Genomic DNA, 24,716 nt, shown 5'->3' on the forward strand with positions numbered 1-24,716 from the left:
GACCATTTTAAAAGTGTAATATTTATATTTACATAGGCATTGTCTGGGATTAATGTAAAAAAATGTAATAAATAAAAAATAAAATAAAGATTTTAGATTAGGTTTAGATTATGATAATTTTAAAAGTGTAATATTTAAAACAATAATACATAAAAATACTGTCAAAAAAAAGTTTTAGCTTATGTTTAGATTATCATCATTTTAAAAATGAAAAATTTTATATTTATATATGTTTTAATATGGAAAATCTTGGTCTGGGACAAACGTAAAACAATTACACAAAATGAAAATGGCGAAGCCATTTTAAACACTTTCCAAAAGTGTGCAGCCTTCATATTAAAAACAGGGGGGGGGGGGGGGTGTAATTTCATATGTTTTAATGAGTTTAAAAAAAAAATCAACCCCCGGGACATAAGAGTGCCCGTAATTAAAGAAACACCCGCAAATGGCACGCATGGTATGCGAACACACACAGAAACAGCTGTGTGCTGCTGGCCAGGCACATAGATGGCATAAAATAGCAGTATTCTGTCCATGTTTAACAGCCAGAGGATGAATGGGGGACGGATAGAGATAAGCCTCAGAAAACAGGATGGAAAGAGAGAGAGGAAGCGATAGAGTCAGAGGACTTGATGTGCCAAAAGCTTGACAGCCATTCCATCACAGGTTGTTAAGTTAATTGATATGACAGGAGGTTTTTCTGCCTGTTTAGTCCAGACACGACAGACCGAATCAAACGATAAGGATCTACATGCACCTGGGCACAAAGCAGCACAGAGACACCCTGCAGGAGCAGAGAGCGGGTCACCAGACTCTACTTCCTCTCTCACAGGAACTAGATTCAGGTCTGCAGTGTCATTTTCAGCCGAGATGCAGGTACTGTACAACTGCAAGAGAACATGTAGTTTAAAGCTAGTGCAGTTCAAACAACATCTCCTCTCCAAACACCGCACCACAGGACAGCTGACAGGAAGATGACACCTGTTTCTTTCTACAGTTTGCAACAACAGATAAAGGTTAGACAAAAAAAAAAAAAAAAACATCTCACTGCAGACTTTCACTGGATTTCAATCAGTTGAATCAGCAGGAGTGCTATAAGTTTAATACACGATGGGATGAATGGATGAATCTTATGAAAACTGATAAGCCTAGGTTATATTTCATGCCAAATTCAAAGGCAGGAAAAGTATACAGTAGTTTATATTAAGAAAAATTTAATTTGATTTTTAAGACCAAGGAGATTTTTTTTGCAGTACATTTTATTACAAATTCTCATTACTGCGATGCAATGCAATGCAATTTATATATATATATATATATATATATATATATTTTTTTTTTTTTTTTTTTTTTGCAAAACTACATAGAATAATGGAATAGATGGTGGTTTTATTAAAAATGTATAAATACAAAAATAAATAATAATAATAATAATAATATTTTATACTCTAATGACAAAACATTTTCTTTTATGTATTTTGCATTCTCTTTAAAATAAAGTTACAGTAACCAAATACTGTAATACAATATTGTATATTGAAACCAGTATTGAGGCAGTACAATAAATTGTACAATAAAGTAATAAACCATTGATATTTAAATATTATGTGAATAGATTTATGAATAATAGGAAGTAAAGAGAAGTAATCAGAATTTATGGCAAAAATAAAAAATAAAATAAATTAAAATAAATTAAAATAAAATAAAATAAAAATAAATTGTGGTACGTTATCATTCGATTAGAATTCTAAAACATTAAAAAAATACAATACAATGATAAATTAAAATATGTTTTGTATTATCATAATACAATAATAATAAAAAAGTATTAAAAAAGTATTAAAAAATAAATAAAATAAAAATACAATGTAATTATACGATAAAATAAAATGTGGTCTTTTATAAGATTAAAATAAAAAAATTAAAATAGCAATGTCGTATATTACTATAATATTAAAATAATACAAAACTAAATAAAATAAAAAATACAATATAATAATAAAATAAAATAAAATGTAATCTATCATAAGATAAAAATATAATAATAAGATAAAATGTGTTATATTATCATTAGATTAGAATACTAAAACATTAAATAAAATTAAAAAATACAATATAATGATAAATGTAATAAAATGTGGTCTATTATAAGATTTTAATAAAAAATTCTTATATTATAATAATATTAAAATAATAAAATAAAATAAATATAATAAAACACAATAAAATTCTACATTAAAATAAAATAAAATGCGGTCTTTTATAAGATTAAAATAAAAAATAAATAAAATAAAAATGTTGAATATTACCATAATATTAAAATAATACAAAAATAAATAAAATAACAAAACAATATAATAAGATAAAATAAAAAATGTGGTCTATTATAAGATAAAATATAATAAGACAAAATGTGTTGTATTATCATGATATTCAAAAATGAAGGCTTTTAATAAATAAAATGTGTTCTATTAAAATAAAATAAAACTAAATAAAATAAAAATGTGTGATAATCATAAGATTAAAAAAACACATGAAACAAAATAAAAAATATATATGATAAATTAATATAAAAATAATAAAATTATGTTTTGTATTATTATAATACTAAAATATTAAGAAATTAATATTTATGAAACATTTAATAAAGTTAAAGAAAAATGAAATATAATGATAAATTAAAATACAATTAAACATGGACTACTATAAGATGAAAATAAAAAATTAAAATGTATTATATTATCATAATATTAAAATAATACAAAAAGAATGAATAAAATAAAACATACAATATAATGATAAATTAAAATAAAATGTGTTCTAATTAAATAAATTAAATTAAATGTGTTATATTATCTTAAGATTAAAATAATAAAACATTAAATAAAATGAATAAAATATAATGATAAATTAAAATACACTATAATTTAGACTATTATAAGATTAAAATAAAATAAATTAGTAAAAAATAAAAATGTGTTATTTACATTTACATTTATTCATTTAGCAGACGCTTTTATCCAAAGCGATTTACAATTGAGGAATACAGCATCTAAAACAAATAATAAAAAATGTAATTAAAAAAGCATACAATATAATGATTAATTAAAATAAATTAAAATGTGTTATATTATAAGATTCATATAAAATAAAAAGTTATTATATTATATTATCATAATATTAAAATAAAATTAAAAATTCAATACAATGATAAATCAAAATTATCTATTATACATAATAAAATAAAATAAAATATGGTCTATAATGAGAGTAAAATAAAATAAAAAATAAAATAAATAAATGTAATTTTCCCCTCATGCAACACAAAAGATGTTTATAGCAGAATGTCAAGCTTCCCTTTTCCATTCAGCGAAAATAAATTGGTCACGACAAAGCAAGATTTTCAGAAAATAACTTAAATCTCAGTCCATTTCTCACACAAAGCTATGTATTGTACAGTGTATTGTATCAGAAGACAAAGGATTTAGTGCACAAGTCATCTGGACTACTTTCATGTTGTTTTATGGTGCTTTTTCCCATTATTTTTCTCGCACATCCCCACTTTTATCACAAGACAGACAGCAGTTCAGACACTGTGTTAAACATCTCCTTTGGTGTTCCACAAATGACATGAGAGAGCGTAAATGTGAGTATTCCTTTAAGTAAAATGTACTGTTCTCTTTCTTTGCAGTGGAATATGACAGGTATCGAGAGATTTACTCAAATACATCTCTTCAGTCCACAGGCAGTCAAGCTAAACCTTTGTTACTGTACGAGTGGAAAAGAGCGCAGCTTGAGCCGTAGATGAAAACCTCCTCTCTATAGAGTTTGTCTTTGCTGTTAACAGTTATGTTCAGCAGTAGAAACGGCCGTAACCTCCTGCATTGTGTTCTGGAGAGCTAATTAACCCATCCTAACCCTCTAAGAACCTGTTTAAACATCTCTGTCATTTAGCATCAACTTCAAGTGGAATGAGGACGGCTAAACAAAAATTGACACAAGTTAGCAACAAGCCAGGGAACAAAGGTCGCACACTTCATAAAACAGTAAACTCAGACAGCAATCCTCAGGAGAGAAAGCGAGAGAAAGCAGCGAAGCTAAAATACTGCAGAACATCATATCATTCATCTTCATATATTAGACGCTCAAGAATTCCTCTCAGCTCAGAGAGAGAGAGGGAACACAGGAACACAACGAACTAGAGCGGGGTGGCATTTGACATGAATTAAATTTATATTCACCCAGCAGCGAAAAATGTTAAAAAATGGGTGGCACAATGCTACACAATTGATTTTGCCTTAAAAAGCTTTCGAGTTTTGCATAAACATCCGTTCGCTTCCACGGCTTCATTACCTACAGAGGCACAAGTGGTTTCTCGGCACTAAATTTATGACACGGGCCATCATTAACATCTGGCATGCTGGGAGCGAGTGGCCTTTGTTGAGGAAGAAATTGCATTTTGCAAATTGTGCTGCTGGAAATGACATATCTGTCCTGCCCACCTACACAACATTATGACAATGGCATTTAGGGAGAGTGCGAAAATAACCAGCGATTCATACACTGTGGTTCAGCCAAAGTAATCCCATAGGACAAATTTATTGCTCAGAGGTTGCTCGTTCACAACTCCAGAGAATTAATGGAGTCCTCTGTTATCTATTATCGGGTATCAGGCATCAGCTTTGTCTCAGGTGTTTCTCCGAAAGGGTTGTGCACCATTCCATGCATTATATGAATTTGAGAATGTCTGTTCAATTACAATTCAAATCCTGGACTTGAATAAAGAATGAAAACAGGATGGAGGACTGAAATTCAAACTAAAATGTGAGGAAGTAGAATTCAAGTGAGAGATAGAATGATAAAACAATACATTGACAGAACAATAGAATGATAGAGTGATGGATAGAACGATCAATAGCACAATAAATAGAATGACTGATAGAGTGAAAGATAAAATGACAGAACAACAGATATATAGAACAACAGAACGATAGAGTGATAGAACGATAGACAGAACAATAGATATATAGAACAACAGAAAAAGAGAACATCAGAATGATAGAATGATAGACAAAACAATAGATAAATAGAAAAACAGATAAAGATAGAATGATAGATAGAACGATTGATAGAGCAAAAGACAGAATGATAGAGCGATAGATAGAACGATCGATAGCACAATAGATAGAATTACTAATAAATAGAGCGAAAGATAGAATGATAGAACAATAGACAGAACAACAGAAAAACAGAACTACAGAATGACAGAACAATAGATATATAGAACAACAGAAAAACAGAACGAAAGAATGATAGAACGATAGACAACAATAGATATATAGAAAAATAGAATGACAGATAGAACGATTGATAGCACAATAGATAAAATGACTGATAGAGCGAAAGATAGAATGATAGAATGATAGACAGAACAACAGATATATAGAACAAGGAGAAAAATAGAACTACAGAATAATAGAACGATAGACAGAACAATAGATATATAGAACAACAGAAAAACAGAACATCAAAATGATAGAATGATAGACAGAACAATAGATATATAGAACAACAGATAAAGATGATAGATAATGATAGATAGAACGATTGATAGAGCAAAAGACAATGATAGAGCGATAGATAGAACGATCGATAGCACAATAGATAGAATTACTAATAGAGTGAAAGATAGAATGATAGAACGATAGACAGAACAACAGATATATAGAACAAGGAGAAAAACAGAACTACAGAATAATAGAACGATAGACAGAATAATAGATATATAGAACAAGGAGAAAAATAGAACTACAGAATAATAGAGCGAAAGATAGAATGATAGAACGATAGACAGAACAACAGATATATAGAACAAGGAGAAAAATAGAACTACAGAATAATAGAGCGAAAGACAGAATGATAGAATGATAGACAGAACAACAGATATATAGAACAAGGAGAAAAATAGAACTACAGAATAATAGAACGATAGACAGAATAATAGATATATAGAACAAGGAGAAAAATAGAACTACAGAATAATAGAGCGAAAGACAGAATGATAGAACGATAGACAGAACAACAGATATATAGAACAAGGAGAAAAATAGAACTACAGAATAACAGAACGATAGACAGAATAATAGAATGATAGACAGAACAATAGGTATAAAGAACAACAGAAAAATACAACGACAGAATAATAGAATGATAGACAGAACAATAGATATATAGAACAACAGAAAAATAGAATGACAGAGTGATAGAACAGTAGACAGAACAATAGATATATAGAAAAACAGATAAAGATAGAATGATAGAACAATTGATAGATAGAACGATCAATAGCACAATAGATAGAACGACTGATAGTGTGAAAGACAGAATGATAGAATGATAGAATGACAGAGCGTTAGATTAATAGAGCGATTGAATGATCATTAGAATGATTGATTGATAGAACGACAGATCCATTGATAGATAGATAGATAGATAGATAGATAGATAGATAGATAGATAGATAGATAGATAGATAGATAGATAGATAGATAGATAGATAGATAGATAGATAGATAGATAGATTTTATGATATGATAGAATGGTAGATAGAATGATAGAATGATAGAACAATTAAACAACTGAAGGATAGAACGACAGGTAGGATGCTAGATAGATAAATAAATAGATGATAGATAGAATGATATAGAACGATCAATAGCACATTAGATAGAACGACTGATAGAGCGAAAGACAGAATGATTGATAGAACGATAGAATGACAGAGCGATAGATTAATAGAACGATAGAACGATTGATAGAACGATAGAATGATTGTTAGAACGACTGATTGATAGAACGATAGAACGACAGAGCGATAGATCAATAGAATGATAGAATGATTGATAGAACGATAGAATGATATAATGATATAATGATATGACAGAATGATAGACAAATACTGTCCTGAAACACTGTTGAGATCTTTGCTGAAAGTCCTGCAAACACAAATACAAGACTATTGGAGTCTCTCTTTCCTACAGGATGTGGCGAGAACTTCAGCTGCATTATAATTAGAATCATCTCCTCCCACCCACTGATACCCGAGCTCAACGGTGGAAGCCGAAAGGTGTCGGCGATGGCAGGGCGAAAAGTCCGCAGAGAGAACTCTGACATTTCCAAATGTATTGTTAAATAAACTGGCAGCGCTGATGTTGGTGACAGCTCATCCATCTGTCTGTTCTGTGGCCCAGAGTGCACACCCACAGCCAAGCGCACTTTGATTTCCTGTCTCTGCCATGACGAATGGCGGCGCTTTGTGGGGGGAGCTGTCAGGCCAGGATTCACAGCCACTCGGCGCGACCCACACATTTCTCTGTTACCGAACCCCCCAAAAGGGCCTGACAGACCGAAGCACGTGTCGCAGGTAATGGGCCTGTCTTAAAAAGCACACAGTAGCCCTTTTATTTCATCACTCTCCTGCACTGTAAATCCATTTCCGAAGCCAAACACACTCCATCTGTCTCTCAGCCGCAGACGCCCTCGCTAATATGAATTATTCTCGTCTGTAGAGGGGTTTTTGGATCCCAGTCAGAGAACAACATCGACTACAAATCATGCCATCTTAAATCATAGCTGGTGGTTGTCAAAGGTGGTCAGAAATTCACCTGCCAAGAATCAACAGATGAATTACCTTTCCTTGAGAGCACTTACAGAAAAGGCCTCATGAAATTGTCTGACAAGCGCACTTTTCTGTCCTGTGATGTATTTTCTACTGAAACATGATGTTTAGGTCGGACAAATTGCGCAATAGCCGATAATGCTTAGTCACGTCATATCCATGAATAATTGTTCAATACTTGCTGGTCGATTGCAAAAGGAGAGGCATTCTTATTCTAGACAGCATCTGATTGAACAAAAATCTGTGTAGTGTATAGGACAGGGTTATTTACTGCAGTTAATGAATTCTAAAGAAAAAAATTAAATGAAATTATAAAATGAACTTATTTACTTATTTTCTTGTAATTTTAAGTACTAAAATAACTATATTTTAATGAAAATTAAATAAAATGAGAACAAAAGAAATATATATATAAAAAAATGTAAATCATTTTTTTTTAAACAAAAGCTATATTATATAGAAGATAGAATTTATAGATATGAAAAGCCATTTATGTAATCAAATGGAACTGAAAAAAATAATATAAAAAAAATTTAAATGGTATGCTTCCTCAGTGTTATTACCAATAATGAAAACTAAAATGAAAACCAGTAGTATAATAAAAAAATAATAATTCGATGTCAAACATGCACAAACGTAAATAAACTAAATGAAACATGAAAATGCAAATCTATAGTTTTACATGACCCCAACTTTCTTAAGCATTTTCATGTTTACAATAGTTTATATATTATTTATCAAAAAATAAAACTAAAAGAAACATATTTTTATAAATAAATAAATAAATAAAGTCCTCAATGTCAAACTTGTCAAATAAACTAAATGAAAAATTAAATGCAAATATTTATGACCTCAACTTTCTTATTTTAAGCACTTTCATGTTAACAATATTATATATATTATTTATATATTATTTATCAAAAAATAAAACTAAAAGAAAACAAAAAGACATGATATATTATAAATAAATAACATCTTCAATGTCAAACATGCCAAATAAACAAAATTAATCATGAAAATGCAAATCTACAGTTTTCCCAACTTTCTTATTTAAGCATTTTCATGTTTACAGTAGTTTTAAGTTTATTTATTATTGATCCAAATAATTAATTATCAAAAATAAAACTAAAAGAAAACAAAAATACATAATATATTATTTATAGATAAATAAATAAATAAATAATCAAATTAATTATTCAATGTCAAACAGGTCAAATAAAATAAAATAAATATAAATATACATAAAAATAAAATTGCAAATCTTTAATTTATTTATCAAAGTACTTATTTAAAAAAAAAGCTAAAAGAAAACAAAAATGCTTATTATTTATAAATAAATGTTCTTTAATGTCAAACAGTCTCAAGATACACAAATCTAAATGTGAATAAACCAAATGAAACATGGAAATGCAAATAAAATGTTCTAAACTGAAACTATAAAACACTAAAACCAAAAATGACAGAGTGCACTAAATTAATAAGACAAATTTAAAAAAATGACACTGAAATTGAATTAAAAACTCAAAGATATAATAACCATGTGATGGCCATTGAAAGCAGGTTTCACCAGTGACCTATTTTTCTCACAGGCTTCTCAACAGCATGAAACAGACTTATGTTTTTCTTGTCTGTTGCAAAGTGTCTAATATGCAATGATCAAAGGCATTTACGGCTCAGGTGATTGGCTCAGAAAATCCTTCTGGAACTCAAGCAAAGGCGGCATCATCCAGGCCGTGTGCGCCAGCCGAGCAACTGCTATTAAGATGAATGAGATTTCTGGATAGCTCTCCAGGTTTATTAGAACTCCTTGAAAATCAACCTACGAGCGTCTTAGAGTTGTCTCTGCATATTAAGCCAGAAACCAGAAAGTGCTTAAACATCAGAAAAATGTCACACGTCACCTTTAACCGAAGCGAACAGTATCTCAGATGTGCAGTGCAGCATTTGGAGCGCTTGACGGATAAAGAAAGACGTCGGTCAGCGACACCAACACAAGCTTGTGTCCTAACAGCCTACAGATTTGCACATGCAGAGAAGCTTGTTTGCATATCACAACACAAAGCAGCCCGAATCACATTTGCACAGGCATTAGTTGTACTGCGCAGTGGTACAGGAGGTGCTCAATGAAACTGAAATCTTTCTACAATATTTAACAAACGACTAATCTTCTGCTCCGAGCTTTCCGGGGAATTCCGCTACGGAAGAAGGGAGAATTTTTAATTGGACTCCTGACAATTGATTTTAATCTTGTAAATCTCTCATCTCATCACTGTCCCTTCCGTTACGCCCGGGCATCGGTGATGAAAACGCTCGGTGCATTATCGTGATGTCATCACAGTGGCTCTGTTGTGATTCTGGATGACAGCCCTGGCCTGAGAGGACGGCATAATTAAATCACGACTATAACAAACGTGCTGCTGGCGCACAAAGACACGCGTGCATCTCCATATCGCTTACATCTTACCACAGTTAAAGCAGGATTATAATAAGTATGTGTATGCTGGATCTTTTAAAAGGCCATTAAAAGGACAAGGGCAATGAGGGGTTTTCATCACATGCCTATGGTGCTCGAAGGGTCAAGGCCTCGTCGAAACCACATGCTTTCATCTGTAAATGACTCGGAGCCAAACGGCGGCAAAGGTCGATGGTCACACACATTGATCAATCGATTTCTCACCCACAACTTCAGTAGGGTCACGGATGTCATTATCGAAATGAAAGGCCACCACACTGTAGCATCACAGCAATCAAAAGTTGTCACTTCAACTAGCTATAGACCAAAATGATGTTCCTTTAATGGATTTTTTTCACACCGAATTGAAAATTCTGTCATTATTTACTCATTACAAACCCATATGTCTTTCTTCAGTGAAAAAAATAAATACATAAGTAATAAAAAATTTTTTTAAAGATTTAATATAAAAAAAAAAGACTTGCAATGGAAGTGACTTTCTTCAGTGGGAAAATATAAATAAATACATAAATAAAAACATAAATAATTTACGAAGTTAAAAAATGCATATTTTTATTTTATTTTGTTTTATTTTATTTTTGTATTTATGTTTTTTTTTTTTTTTTTTTAGAATATGTTCTAAAAGTTAATGGGGCCCAAACAGCATTTTTATTTTTATGTTATGTCTTTTATAGATAAAAAAATAATAATAATAATTGTTCCACAGAAAAAAGAAAGTCATTTACGCTTGAAGCAACATGAAGGTAAGTAATAAGAACAAAACAAAACAAAACAAAACAAAACAAAAAAAAATTATATAAAAAAAAAACACTGAGCAAATATATATATAAAATAAAAAAAAATTTACTGATTTAAACAAAAAAGTCTTCAATGCAATGTAAGTGACTTTTTTCAGTGAAAAATATAAATAAATGCATAAATAAATAATAAAAATATTAAATAATGCAAATGTAATCATGTAAATAAACAAGAGAAACATTACTAGTCTGCTAAATAAACTGTTTATTTATTTATTTATTTACAGCCCAAAATATTGTTTTTTATTAATTAAACAATTAATAAACAATATATTTTGTTTAATTAATAAAAGCCAAAAAAAAAAAAAATATATATATATATATATATATATATATATATATATATATATATATATATATAATTTATTTATTTTTTTATTATTATTTTTTTAAACCAGAGAAAAAAAGTTGTTTACGTTTAAAATGACATGCTAAGTAATGACAAAATGCTAAATGTGATATTAAAGAATAACACTGACACAAAAGAATATATTGTTTAAATTGTTTTTGTCCAAAATAAAAGTTAAAAGGGCCCAAAACAGCATTTTTATTTTTATATTATGGTTTTTATTAATTAAACAAAAATCTATCCCTATGAACAACATTACAAAGACTTCAGAGCAGAAATATCCCCTCATCTTGCCTCTGAAATACAACATATTCACTGACATTTGATTCGTGATTTATCAGCTTCTGCAGCTGGACGTGATGCAAAAATTTCAGGCCCTCAGGTATTTCATGTTTCTTCATGGTGGTCAGAATAAAAAATGAATTTCAGCAAAGGAGTTTCCCTCCTTAGTTTAAGCCGGAGGCCATGAAGCCTAAATAAGAAGCTCAGCCATTAACTGAGAGGATGTAGAAAGGATGTTTGATCCCTCAAACACAAGGCACCAGTTCACGCCTACTAACGTTCAATGCGCCGAACGTTTCCGTTAAAACGTGAGGATTTGCGCAGCAGGGCGCCCATAAATCTGCAGTATTACCAAGCTAAGACGCCGCCGTGAGATGAAGTGTTAATGTCTGTAATATCTCTTATTATATCCCATCTTAACTCCAAACCCCATCGCACTCCCCACTGACAGCCATCTGCAAAACTTCCACATCAGCACACAAACGCCGTGCCACGTATGACATGCCTCCCAGTGCCTTTTTAGGGCAGTTAGCTTATCAAATGTGAGTCACATTCTTACCCCTGACTGAAATCATGACTATCCTCTTCATTACCTCTAGAACACACACAGAGATGCCGGACACACACATGCAACAAAACACTGGGTAATGCATGTCAGGAGGCATTGATGCAAATGCATGCATACAAAAGTACTGGTCCCTGAACACATCATTCACAGCATTAGAAGAAGCAAAAGAACTTGAGAACTAGTCTGACACACAAAATGCACCTAAAAGCCATTCATGTAGAAAAGAAAATCACAAATCTCAACAATGAAACATTGTGCTTTGTGGTCCACATCTCAAATTTGGCTGGTATTTTATTAGGAGAACCCACTGAGACAAAGTTACATCTTCAGTAAATCTCCTGAGCTATAAAAGAGCAACCCCTGAGCAATACAATTTTCCTCTGGGTTGTGAAGCATGCCCTCTATATTATGCTATAGATTTCCATAATAATATCACAGGCTCTCCAGGGTCTCTCAGAGGAGTTGTTTTGAGTCCTACACTCTGTGGTTTCTCCCCTGGGTGTTAAAGCACAGAAGAAATCTGACAGCTGCATTTTTAAACAACTTTAAAATAGGGACACAATCAGGTGAGTCTATGCATAGAGATTTCAGGTTACCATAGTGAAAGTCATGTATAGTGATGCTGAACACTTGCCTTCTTTCAGGATGTGGGTGTAGATCATCCACAGCATGAGCAGGCAGCAGAGAGACGCGCCTCCGCCGGCACAGAGCGCCCGCATCCCTGACTGCATCCTCACTACGTCCCGCAGAAAATACTCCCGGCACCCAGCCTAAAGCAAGTTCAAAGCAAACTCGGCTACTTCCATAGATTTTCACGGGAATGTGGCCGGGATGCGAGGAGAGAGTTAATCCGACGTGAATTTACGCGTAGTGGTTTCCATTTTACGCATCTCATAAAACGTATTCAAATATTTAATTTGCAGGGAGGGGCATTAAAAAGTCATTATTTAGCGGGTACTTGCCCAATTTATTTTTTAACAATTCAGGCTAATGTGTGTTTTAATTAAAAAGCGAAGGCAAAGCAAAAAAAATTAATGGGAAACTCATCCAAGCAAAGTAAAATGAGTCATAATTTGGTCCGTTGGAAATTGCGCAAATCCTCTGCGGTCTGGAGAAGTATCCACACTGGGTGAAATGGTCAGTGGTACCAGTCCAGTGGTAACAGGTCCAGAATGTACGGATGCTGACTGTAGATGAGCTGGATACGGAGGTTCGGTTCTGGGTCTTCAGAAATGCGTCTTCTTCAATGTCACTCCGACGTTCCCAAACCAGTTCGTGTCAAATCATACAGAATCTGTCCTGTGGAGTTACAGAGAACAGCAGTGAAGCGTTTCGCGCACATTCTCCGTGATTCGTGGCTGGATTCAGAGCTGAGTTCTCCCTCCTCTAGCACTGGCGCGCGCACACACACAAACACGCACACACACACTCACAATGTGGGGAGAAGGGATGGAGATCGTAAGGAATTTAACTATTACGGTTCCCTAACGATTATTTTAGTACTTAAGGAAGAAATTATTAGGCAGTGCAATAGAACTGTTCAGTTTGTGGTCTTAAAAGCCAGAAAAAAACTAGGTTACCTTATGTGCTTTGAAAAAGACTTTCACATTTTGTTCTACTCCAGTTACATAAATTGATAATGCGTTTTATAAGGACTTACGTTATTCGTTTGGGAATCACTCTACACGTCGCGTTGTATGTGTCTATGAGTTAGAGTAATTTCTGTGGGAATCGAACTATACTGGTCGCGCTGTGTGCGCTTGATTCAGTGAGAAGAACTGGCTCTTCTGAGTCATTCCCTCTGGAATTTAACTGTAGCCTACTAGTCGCGCTATGCGTTTGATTCAGTAAAAAAGAACCGGCTCTTCGGAGTCATTCCCTCTGGAATTGAACTGTTGGCTAATAGTCACGCAATATGTTTTTTGAGTCAGTAAAAAGACCCGGCTCATCGGAGTCATTCCCTGTGGAACTGAACTGTACTAGTGGTGCTATGCGTTTAATTTAAAAAAAGAACCGGCTCTTCGGAGTCATTCCCTCTGGAATCGAACTGTACTAGTTTCAGTAAAAAGAACAGGTTTATCGGGGGTTAATCCCTGTGGAATCGAACTGTAGCCTACTAGTGGCGCTGTGCGTTTAATTTAGTATAAAGAACCGGCTCTTCGGAGTCATTCCCTCTGGAACTGAACTGTTGGTTCATAGTCCAGCAATATGATTTTGAGTCAGTAAAAAGACCCGGCTCATCGGAGTCATTCCCTCTGGAATCGAACTGTAGCCTACTAGTTGCGCTATGCGTTTGGTTCAGTAAAAAGTACAGGCTTATCGGAGTTAACGTTATTCCCTGTGGAATCGAACTGTACTAGTCGCGCTATGCGTTTGGTTCAGTAAAAAGAACCGGCTCCTTTTGAGTCATTCCCTCTGGAATTGAACTGTTAGCTAATAGTCGCGCAATATGCTTATGAGTCAGTAAAAAGAACCGGCTCCTCGGAGTCATTCCCTCTGGAATCGAGCTGTACTAGTCACGCTGTATGCACTGATAGCCTACAGTAAAAAAAAAAAAAAAAACACTCTTCGGAGTCATTCCCTTTGGAATCTAGCTGTAGGGTAGATCGGGTACAGTTGGTACAGAGGTACATTTGAGACACCTTAAATAACTTCTGTGCGCGCTACACAGAAGTCTGATCTGTGATATTTGCTTCGCACATGCGTAGATCTTCGGAAATTTGAAGTAGCCTACATGCGCTTCTCCAGTCCGAAGATATCGGCGAAAGTTTTTTTTTTTTCTAAGGTAAGTTTTTCACTTCACCACGTCCCTTCCACGTTGAATAGCTTCTCGTCCTTACATTACTGTTAAAGTTAACTTACATTTTCGTAAACCTAATCTGTGCTCTAAAAACTGACATATTGCATGACTTTGTGTCAGTGGGGTACATTTGAGACACATTATTTACAATTGAGTACCATTTTTTATTATGTTTATTAGGTTAGCTATTGTTTGTTTTTTATCTGTTTTATTATTGCTGTTTGCAAGTTCAATGTTTTTTTTTTTTTTTTTACTGTTACTCAACTTTTTAACTTTCAGTTACGTATAGGTGTCTTAACTGTTCTCAGGTACATGGGTACAGCTGGAACAAAAAAGCTTCTTGTGTTTATGAGCTAATTGTGGTAAATATGACATTCTTATGGATGTCAATAATTATTAATATTTTAGTAGATAAGTAAAGGAAATGTCATATGAAAAATCACTTATTTTCAGTCCCTAATTTTGGTGTAGTAATAGAAAAAAAAAATGTACCAACTGTACCCGGTCTACTCTGCTAGTCGCACTGTATGCATAGATAGCCTACAGTAAAAAGAACAGGCTCATCAGAGTCATTCCCTCTAAAACGAACTGTAGGCTAATAGTCATGCGATATGCTTATAAGCAGTAAAAAGAACTGGCTCTTCTGAGTTATTCTCTTTGGAATCAAACTGCACTAGTCACGCTATGTGTTGAATTCAGTAAAAAGAACTGACTCTTCGGAGTCTTTCCCTCTGGAATCGAACTGTACTAGTTGCGCTGTATTTATTGATAGCCTATAAGAACCTACTCTTCGGAGTCATTCCTTCTGGAATCGAGGTGTACTAGCCGTGCTGTATTTATTGATAGCCTACAGTAAAAAGAACCGACTCTTCCGAGTCATTCCCTCTGGAATCGAACTGTAGGCTAATAGTTGCACAGTATGCTTTTGAGTCAGTAAAAAGAATTGGCTCTTCAGAGTCATTCCCTCTGGAATTGAGCTGTACTATTCACGCTGTATGCATTTGATAGCCAACAGTAAAAAAAGAACTGGCTCTTCGGAGTAATTTCCTCTGGATTCGAACTGTACTAGTTGCGCTACGCGTTGAATTCAGTAAAAAGAACTGATTCTTCTGAGTCAAAAACGGTCTCTTCTGAGTCATTCCCTTTCCACTGTATGCAGAATTATTCCCTCTGGAATCAAACTTTAGGCTACTAGTCACACTATGCATTCAGAACCGACTCTTCAGAGTCTTTCTCTCTGGAATCGAATTGTAGTTGCACTGAATGCATTTGATACATTAAAAGAACCGGCTTATCCGAGTGATTCCCTCTGGAATCGAGCTGTAGTCGTGCTATGCCTTTGATTCAATAAAAAAGAACCAGATCTTCTGAGTCATTCTATTTGCATCGAAACCCTGATAGCACACACACACATCTGGGAGACATCTATTTGACGTCTGCATTTACATCTGAAAGACATATTTTTTTAGAGTGTTTGCTCATCTGCAAACATTCTGCAAAACGTCTATACCCAGATAGCACATGTATGTCTGCAAGATGTCTGTTAAAGATCTCTTGATCAGGAAAGCATCTGCTGTGTACAAACATCTGACAGACGTCTGTAAGATGTCAGTTTTACATACAGTGGTGTAAAAAAGTGTTGGCCTTCCTGATTTTTTATTTTTTTATTTTTTTTGCATATCTTTAATGTTTCAGATCATCAAACAAATGTAAATATTAATCAAAGATAACACAAGTAAACACAACAGTAAATTAAGGGTTTTTTTAATGAAGGGAAAACAAAATCCAAACCCACATGACAATAACTACTGCTGAGTAAAAAGAACATAAAGGCTCGTCTCAGTTTTGCCAGAAAACATCTTGATGATCCCCAAGACTTTTGGGAAAATACTCTGTGGACTGATGAGACTAAAGTTGAACTTTTTGGAAGGTGGGTGTCCCATTACATCTGGCGTAAAAGTAACACAGCATTTCAGAAAAAAAAACATTATAAAACAAAATATGGTGGTTGTAGTGTGATGGTCTGGGGCTGTTTTGCTGCTTCTGGACCTGGAAGACTTGAAATGGAACCATGAATTCTGCTGTCTACCAAGAAATCCTGATGGACAATGTCCGGACATCTGTTCGTGACCTCAAGCTGAAGCGAACTTGGGTTCTGCAGCAGGACAATGATCCAAAAAACACCAGCAAATCCACCTCTGAATGGTTGATGAAAAACAAAATGAAGACTTTGGAGTGGCCTAGTCAAAGTCCTGACCTGAATCCTATTGAGATGCTGTGGCATGACCTTAAAAAGGCGGTTCATGCTCGAAAACCCTCCAATATGGCTGAATTACAACAATTCTGCCAAGATGAGTGGGCTATAATTTCTGCACAGCACTGTAACAGACTCACTGCAAGTTATCGCAAACGCTTGATTGCAGTTGTTGCTGCTAAGGGTGGCCCAACCAGTTATTAAATTTAGGGGGCAAACATTTTATAAGGACTGGCCATGTGGGTTTGGTTTGGTTTTGTTTTCCCTTCAGAATAAAAAAAAACTTCATTCAAAAACTGCATGTTGTGTTTACTTGTGTTATCTTTGATTAATATTTAAATTTGTTTGATTATCTGAAACATTAAAGTGTGACAAACATGCAATAAAAAAAAAAATCAGGAAGGGGGCCAACACTTGTTCACACCACTGTACATTCTAAACCATAAACACCCTTAAGACATCAGATAGATGTCTATATGACATCTGATAGATGTCGTCCTATAGACGTATTGTAGATGAGCAAACATACGTCTTCCAGATGTAATGCAGATGTCAAATAGACGTCTCCGAGATGTATGTGTGCTATCAGAATAGGCCGTTTTCTATCAGATGTCAAACAGACGTCTATTGGATGTCTTTAAGATGTTTGTGATTTAGAATGTATGTAAAACGGACATCTTACAGACGTCTGTCAGATGTTTGTACACAGCAGATGCTTTCCAGATCAAGCATTCTTTAACAGACATCTTGCAGATGTACGTGTGCTCTCTGGGAATGTACTAGTTCTGCTGCAGCCATTTTTCCTGGTCGTGTTGTATGCATTTGATACAACAAAAAGAACCGGGTTATCAGAGTTATTCCTTATTAAATCGGAATGCCCTGTTGAAAAAAAACAGCATATGCTGGTTAGGTAGGTTTTGAAGCTGGTCCTTTGCTGGTTTATGCTGGTGCTTTTGCTGGTTTATGCTGTTCTTTGACCAGCACATGACCAGCTAAGGACCAGCATAAACCAGCAAAGGACTGTCTTAAAACAGCACCAAAACATACCTAACCAGCATATGCTGTTTTTTTCACCAGGATGTACAAGTTGCGCTATGCGTTTGATTCAGTAAAAAGAATCAGCTCTTCTGAGTCATTCCTTCTTTATTGAAATATACTAGTTGCACTGATACAATAATTACAGTAGCAACTTATCGGAGCTATTCCATCTGGATTCAGACTACAGGTCACGCTCTATACGTTTGATTCAGTACAAAGAATCGGCTCTTCAGAGTCATTCCTTCGGGAATCAAACTATACTTGACGCGCTGTGTTCGAGTCACAAAAAAAAGTGGTTTATTACTAACACTCCTTTGGGAAGACATAACCTATATATTTTGACGACACTGCGTGCTTTTAATTTTAAAAGGCTACTTCAAAATTTTCAAAAAGTTTTCAGTAACCAGTTGTTTACTGTAAAAAAAATGCAAACTGGTTAATCTCCTACAGGCAAAAACTACTTATACAAAAGAGAAGATCGACTACTTCCACATCCTTGCAGAGATCACATGCTGAAATTGAAATAAATTACAATAGCACATATCCATTTTTCATAAAGTCATTATTTACACTTATTTTCTTCAGAGAACCCTCTTTGGTGGAAGGTTCCATCAATATTTGCAAAGTATTACATGATCTTGTAACAAAGCATAGGATTGTGGCTGGAACTGCAAGTCTAATATGAATATGAATATCTGTATATGAATACTATACAGGATTAGCTATACAAATAAACAAATGGAATGGCTTCTTTTATATGAGTGAATATATACATAAAACAGCAGCCCATAAAAAGCCTCTTCTAATGCAATATGCATAGAGCAGTGTGCATTATCCAAACAGGATGATTTAAAGAAAAGCATTTCCACGAGCTTTACATAAAGTATTACACATGGTCACAATCTATCAAACTTATCAGAATACAACAGCAATGATGCCTCCACGATAATGTAATACAGGTTAAAAATGTGTTATACACCACTATACAGTATATCACAAATAAAAAGAAAAGATCATACATCAGAAAGATAGATTTAAAAACACATTCCTCAGGTGATTCACAAAAATATTCTGCAAGCTGGAGTGACTGACATGAGAATGCTTTCCAAAACACACCACAAAAAAAAAAAAAAAAAAAAAGTCAAATGGAGTCAAGCTTTTTTTTCCTTTGCAAATTCTACTGTGCTCTATCAATATGTTGTTTTTCCTCTCACTCTCTCTCTCCCTCCCAAAATCTGCACGTCATTCCCTGGGAGATAAGACCAGGTACACTGCTTCATCTCCATATTTTGGTATTCTGCACTGCACTGCGCTGGTGTACAATCCATTCGCATCTTTCAAGATTCATGGCAAACCACCATTTGACATTTTTTTTCTGCTTCTGCTAGTGGCATTACAAAAACGCTCCCTATCCTTAGTCAGCAATGTGAAATGAACATATTGTTCCACATAGATTATTCATTCGCTTTTGTGTCTTTCCAAACCAGTATGACTGACTTTCTTTCTTTCATGGATCACAGAAGATGATATTTTTTCCTTTCAAAGAACACATACAGTGACCAGGAGGCTTTCAGGCTGCACAAAGAACAAACAGATAGCATAAAAGTATTCATAAGACTTGTTTCATATACATTTTTGATTAAAATTTTATCGTTTCCTTTTTGAAGCCTGGCACCTGGTACCTATAAGATTTCATTTGTGTGGAAAAAGCAGTGTGAAAACGCTTTAAAACATCTCCTTTTGCGTTCAAAATATAGTAAAATAAAAATATTAGTATTTGGGATAATTAACCTCTGTGCAATTAATCACTTAACATGTAGTAGTAGTAGTAGTAGTAATAATAATAATAATAATAATAATAATAATAATAATAATAATAATAATAATAAAAATAACAATGTTGTTATTGAACAAAATATTTGAAACTTTTTTTATTTATTTATTTATTATTAACATGCTTAAAAACAAATACAAATAAAAATATTAGAAATGTCATAATTATTCATTAATAATGTAATATTAGTAGTAATAATAATAATTATTATTATTATTATTATGAAACAAAATGTGATTTATTTATAATAATAATTATTATAATAATTAGTATTACTATTATCATTATCATGTTTCAAAACATCTTTTGCTTTTAAAATACAATACAATAAAAATACAAATATTAGGAATGTCAAAAGAAACAAACCTAATCTCTTAGCAATTAATGTCCTAACATGTTCAGTTAAATTTTAATGGACAAAAGCGAACTAATAATTATTTATTTATTCATTTATTTATATATTTATAATAATAATAATAATAATAATAATAATAATTATTATTATTATTATTATTATTATTATTGTTGTTGTTGTTGTTGTTGTTGCTGTTAAAAAATATTTGTGAAACATTTTAATTATTTAATCATTTATGTCTATTTATTTACAATAAGTAATTAATAATAACTAATAATGGTTTTAAATATAATAATGATTTTTAGAAACAACAAGATACATAATTTTATGTATTTATAATATAAATAATAATAATTATTATTATGTGTTGTTCTTGTTGAACAAACTATATGAAACCATTTCATTTATTCATTAATATTTATGTATTTATTTATTATAAATAATTAATAATACATAATTAATAATAAATAATAATGATATAATGTTTTATAAATAAAATTAGAGCTATATTTATGTATTTATAATATTATTATTATCATTATTGTTGTTGTTCTTGAACAAAATATGTAAAACCATTTTATTTATTTATTATAAATATATTTTTTATAAATAAAATGAGATGAAAAATGTATGTATTTATAATAATAATAATAATAATAATAATTATTATTATTATTATTATTATTAGTGTTGTTCTTGTTGAACAAAATATATGAAATAATGAACTTTTTATGTATTTCTGTATTTATAATATTATTATTATTGTTGTTGTTCTTGAACAAAATATGTGAAACCATTTTATTTATTTACATTTATTTATTTATTTATTATAAGTAATTAATAATAAATAATAATGATTTTAATACATAAATTTGATTTGCATCAATAAAATGAGATGCACATTTTTATGTATAATTATAATAATAATTATTATTATTGTTTTTGTTGTTTCTGAATAAAATAATGTGAAACATTTTATTTATTCATTAATTCATTTATATTTAATATTTATAATTAATAATAAATAATATTACAGATTTTTTAAATAAATAAATTGAGATGCATTTTATGCATTTAAGTATTTATAATGCAAATAATAATAAAAATTATTATTATTATTATTATGAATAATATTAAATGTTGTTTTCTAAGAACTGGGGCTTTCAAGCATCAAAAAACATAAGACAGCATCAAAGTATTCATACGTGTGTCATATTCATTTTTTTGATCATTTGGACTACTTTTATGCTGTCTTTTCACAGCTTGGTGGCCCCTGGTGTGGCAGTGTGAACATGTTTCAAAACATCTCCTTTTGCATCCAAAACACAGGTTTACGACAGCATGCATGCACACATAATAACAAAACCTTAATTCTCAGCCAAAAAATTCCTTTGAGTACCCTGAAAGACGTCTAACTTCTAGCAAGCCTTTCACATATCGCAGCAGACAGCTCAGGGCGCGCACACCTTCTTCTAGAAACCCTTAAATGTCCATTAAGCCTTTCTCAAAAGTAAACTGGCAGATTTTCTACATCGATTTGGCCTCTTCTACAGTCTTCCTTAAGAACAGTAAACAACAGATGACACCCAAGCTATATTTCAGAGAGCATCCGAGCTCCGAAAACGTGACCAGCAGCCCTTAAAAAAGCAATAATCTCAGACCAGCGCCGCTCGCTTCCTCTCAGGAAAGAAAAGCCAACCTAATGCTCGCTTCTGACCGAAAAAACCTTGAAACAACCTCACATATAGATCTGAATTCATTATCACACATCAAAGCAAATCTAATTTCATATATTGTTTCCGAACCAGTGTGTGTGCGTGTGCGTGATGTACTGGCGCTCTGAAGTCAGTACACACGGGCCATCTGTGCGGCCAATAAAGTCGGTGTTTGTGGAGCACGCTGTCAGATTTAGCGCCCTGCTGATGCCTCTCCATCTTCTAAATGACCGTCGTTAAAAACTCCCCACTCATACAGAACCATATCAATAATTCAGACCCAGACCCTACAACCATCCAGCCTCATTTGCGGTCGAAGGGGACGCTCTCACGCCAACAGGGTCCCACGGAAAATGTTCGGCCGTAATTATCCAATGTTGATGACAACTTTCCCGATGATCTGATAAAGGTGACGCAGGTTATTCTTCAGGACGAGGGAGCATGACAGCACTGGAAGACCTTTGGCACTAAAGTCTATTAAAAAGGACCCTCGGTCATCGCCCTCAGGGCCGTTCATCCTTCATTTTAATGGTCTGAGAGAGCCGAAGCACATTCTTTAGCTGTGTCACCGTTCTGTCGCTCGGAGAGGATGGAGCGGCTCTGGTGTCTCTTTGGCAGATGTCTGGAGACCCATCCAAATGGAATCAGCTGCTTTGAATCACAGGATTTCATCCATGCAGAGGCAGCATATGGTTCGTGTTTGTGCGGTTAACTTTGCCTTTCCTTATTAGCATCCTCTACTCCACGCCTTGAGAGAAATACCACAATTTGGCTTGCCGTGGAACATCATTATTCTTGCGAGAGTGCAATAAGAACAGACCTCACTCTACGGCAATCAATATTTACAACTGTGGCCGTGCCTTTGCATCTATTGTTGGGGTTTTATCACTTTCTGCTGCGCCTGTCCTCGGTTATGCTTCTGCGGAGCCGCGCTGCCACGGCGCGCAAGCTGTATGCTGACATTTTCTGCCAATTTGTACGAAGAGGAAATAAATGCAATCCAATTACTGTATAAAAAACAATTATGTCGAAGCGCATAATGGATGCTGTTAGTCTTTTCTGCAATGAATACATGAATATAGTATATGTTGATTTCAGTCATGCTAGTGATTCCCAACAAGCGCTACGTACTCCCCAGGGGGCAAGTGGAGAGATTTCAGTTTTCTTTGTCTTTTTAAACCTATAAAACATAAATTATGAGTTTAGAATAAAAATATTAGGGCTGTCAAAAGACGTAAGCATTATTTCTCTTGGTAATAATCGACTTAATGCATTCAGTTATTTTTTAGGGCAGAGCAAAAAGCAAAACAAAGCAAAAGCAACAACATAATCAACAACAACAATAATAATAATAAACAACTTTTATATTATTATTATTATTACAAAATAAATTATATAATATACACATAATATATACATTCATAATTATTTTCAATTATAATTTCCTAGAATTTACATGTTTAAAATTAATAATAATTGTTTATTATTATTATTATTATATACAATATTTGTATTATGCATGTATTTATTTAAAAATAATAGGAATATTTTAAAAACGATTATTATTATTATAAAACTAAAGAAATTAATAATATTTTTAAATTATTAAAATGAATAATTTATTATTATATAAAATATTTGTACGTATGCATTATTTATTTTAATAGTAATAATAATAAACGATTATTATTATAAAATAAATTATATTATAAAAATTATATATAACAATTATTTTTAAAATTATAATGTATTTTAATTTAAATACATTTTTCAATTAATAATAATAATAATTTATTTTTATTATTATATAAAATACTTTATGTATGCATGCATTTACTATTATTATTATTATTATCATAAAATAAATTAGATTATAAAATCATACATTAATTATATTTTTATCATTTAGAGTTGTTTAAATTAATACTATTTTAATAATAATATTTATTATTATTCTTATATTATAAAATATATACATTTATATTTTTGTCATTATTTTTAATTCTTATTATATGAAGTATAAATTAAAACATGAAAAAATATGTATGCATGTACTTATTTTTAAATAATAATAATAATAATAATAATAACTATTAAAAAATATATCAATTAATAAAAAATGTATAATTTATTATTTTTAAAATGAATAAAAATGTTATTAATTAATTTGAATGAATAATTAATAATAATAACAATAATAAAAATTGATTATAAAATCATATATAAATTATATTTTTATAATGTATAACTGTTTAAATTAATAATATGTGAATAATAATAAAATAATAATAAGTATTATTATTATTATAAAATAATATATCAATTTAAAAAATTGTCATTTTAATTATTATTATTCACAGTAACAATAGTAATAATAATTATTATAAAATAAATTAGATTGTAAAATCATATATAAATTAATTATATTTTTATAATTTTAACTGTTTAAATTAATAATATTTTAATAATAATAAAAATGATAATTATTCAATTTAAAAACTTTTATTATTATGAAATAATTTTTATTATATAAATAATACATATTGTAATATTTTTTATAATTTAGGATTTAT

General features: G+C 32.0%; 1 protein-coding gene across 2 annotated transcripts in view; it reads right to left on the minus strand.

The window, feature by feature from the left end:
• The window catches only part of tafa5l (TAFA chemokine like family member 5, like), an 80,208-nt gene extending 66,363 nt beyond the window's left edge, over window positions 1-13,845 (minus strand). Inside the window, exon 1 of one of the 2 annotated variants that reach the window (XM_073819496.1) lies at window positions 12,782-13,845. In XM_073819496.1, the coding sequence (XP_073675597.1) occupies window positions 12,782-12,878 (97 nt within the window). In that variant the 5' untranslated portion in view covers window positions 12,879-13,845. The remainder of the gene's footprint in view (window positions 1-12,781) is intronic. The other variant, XM_073819495.1, reaches the window with a different exon arrangement.
• Window positions 13,846-24,716: the final 10,871 nt, after the last annotated feature.

This window comes from Garra rufa, chromosome 15, assembly GCF_049309525.1.
Source record: "Garra rufa chromosome 15, GarRuf1.0, whole genome shotgun sequence".
Lineage (NCBI taxonomy): Eukaryota > Metazoa > Chordata > Actinopteri > Cypriniformes > Cyprinidae > Garra > Garra rufa.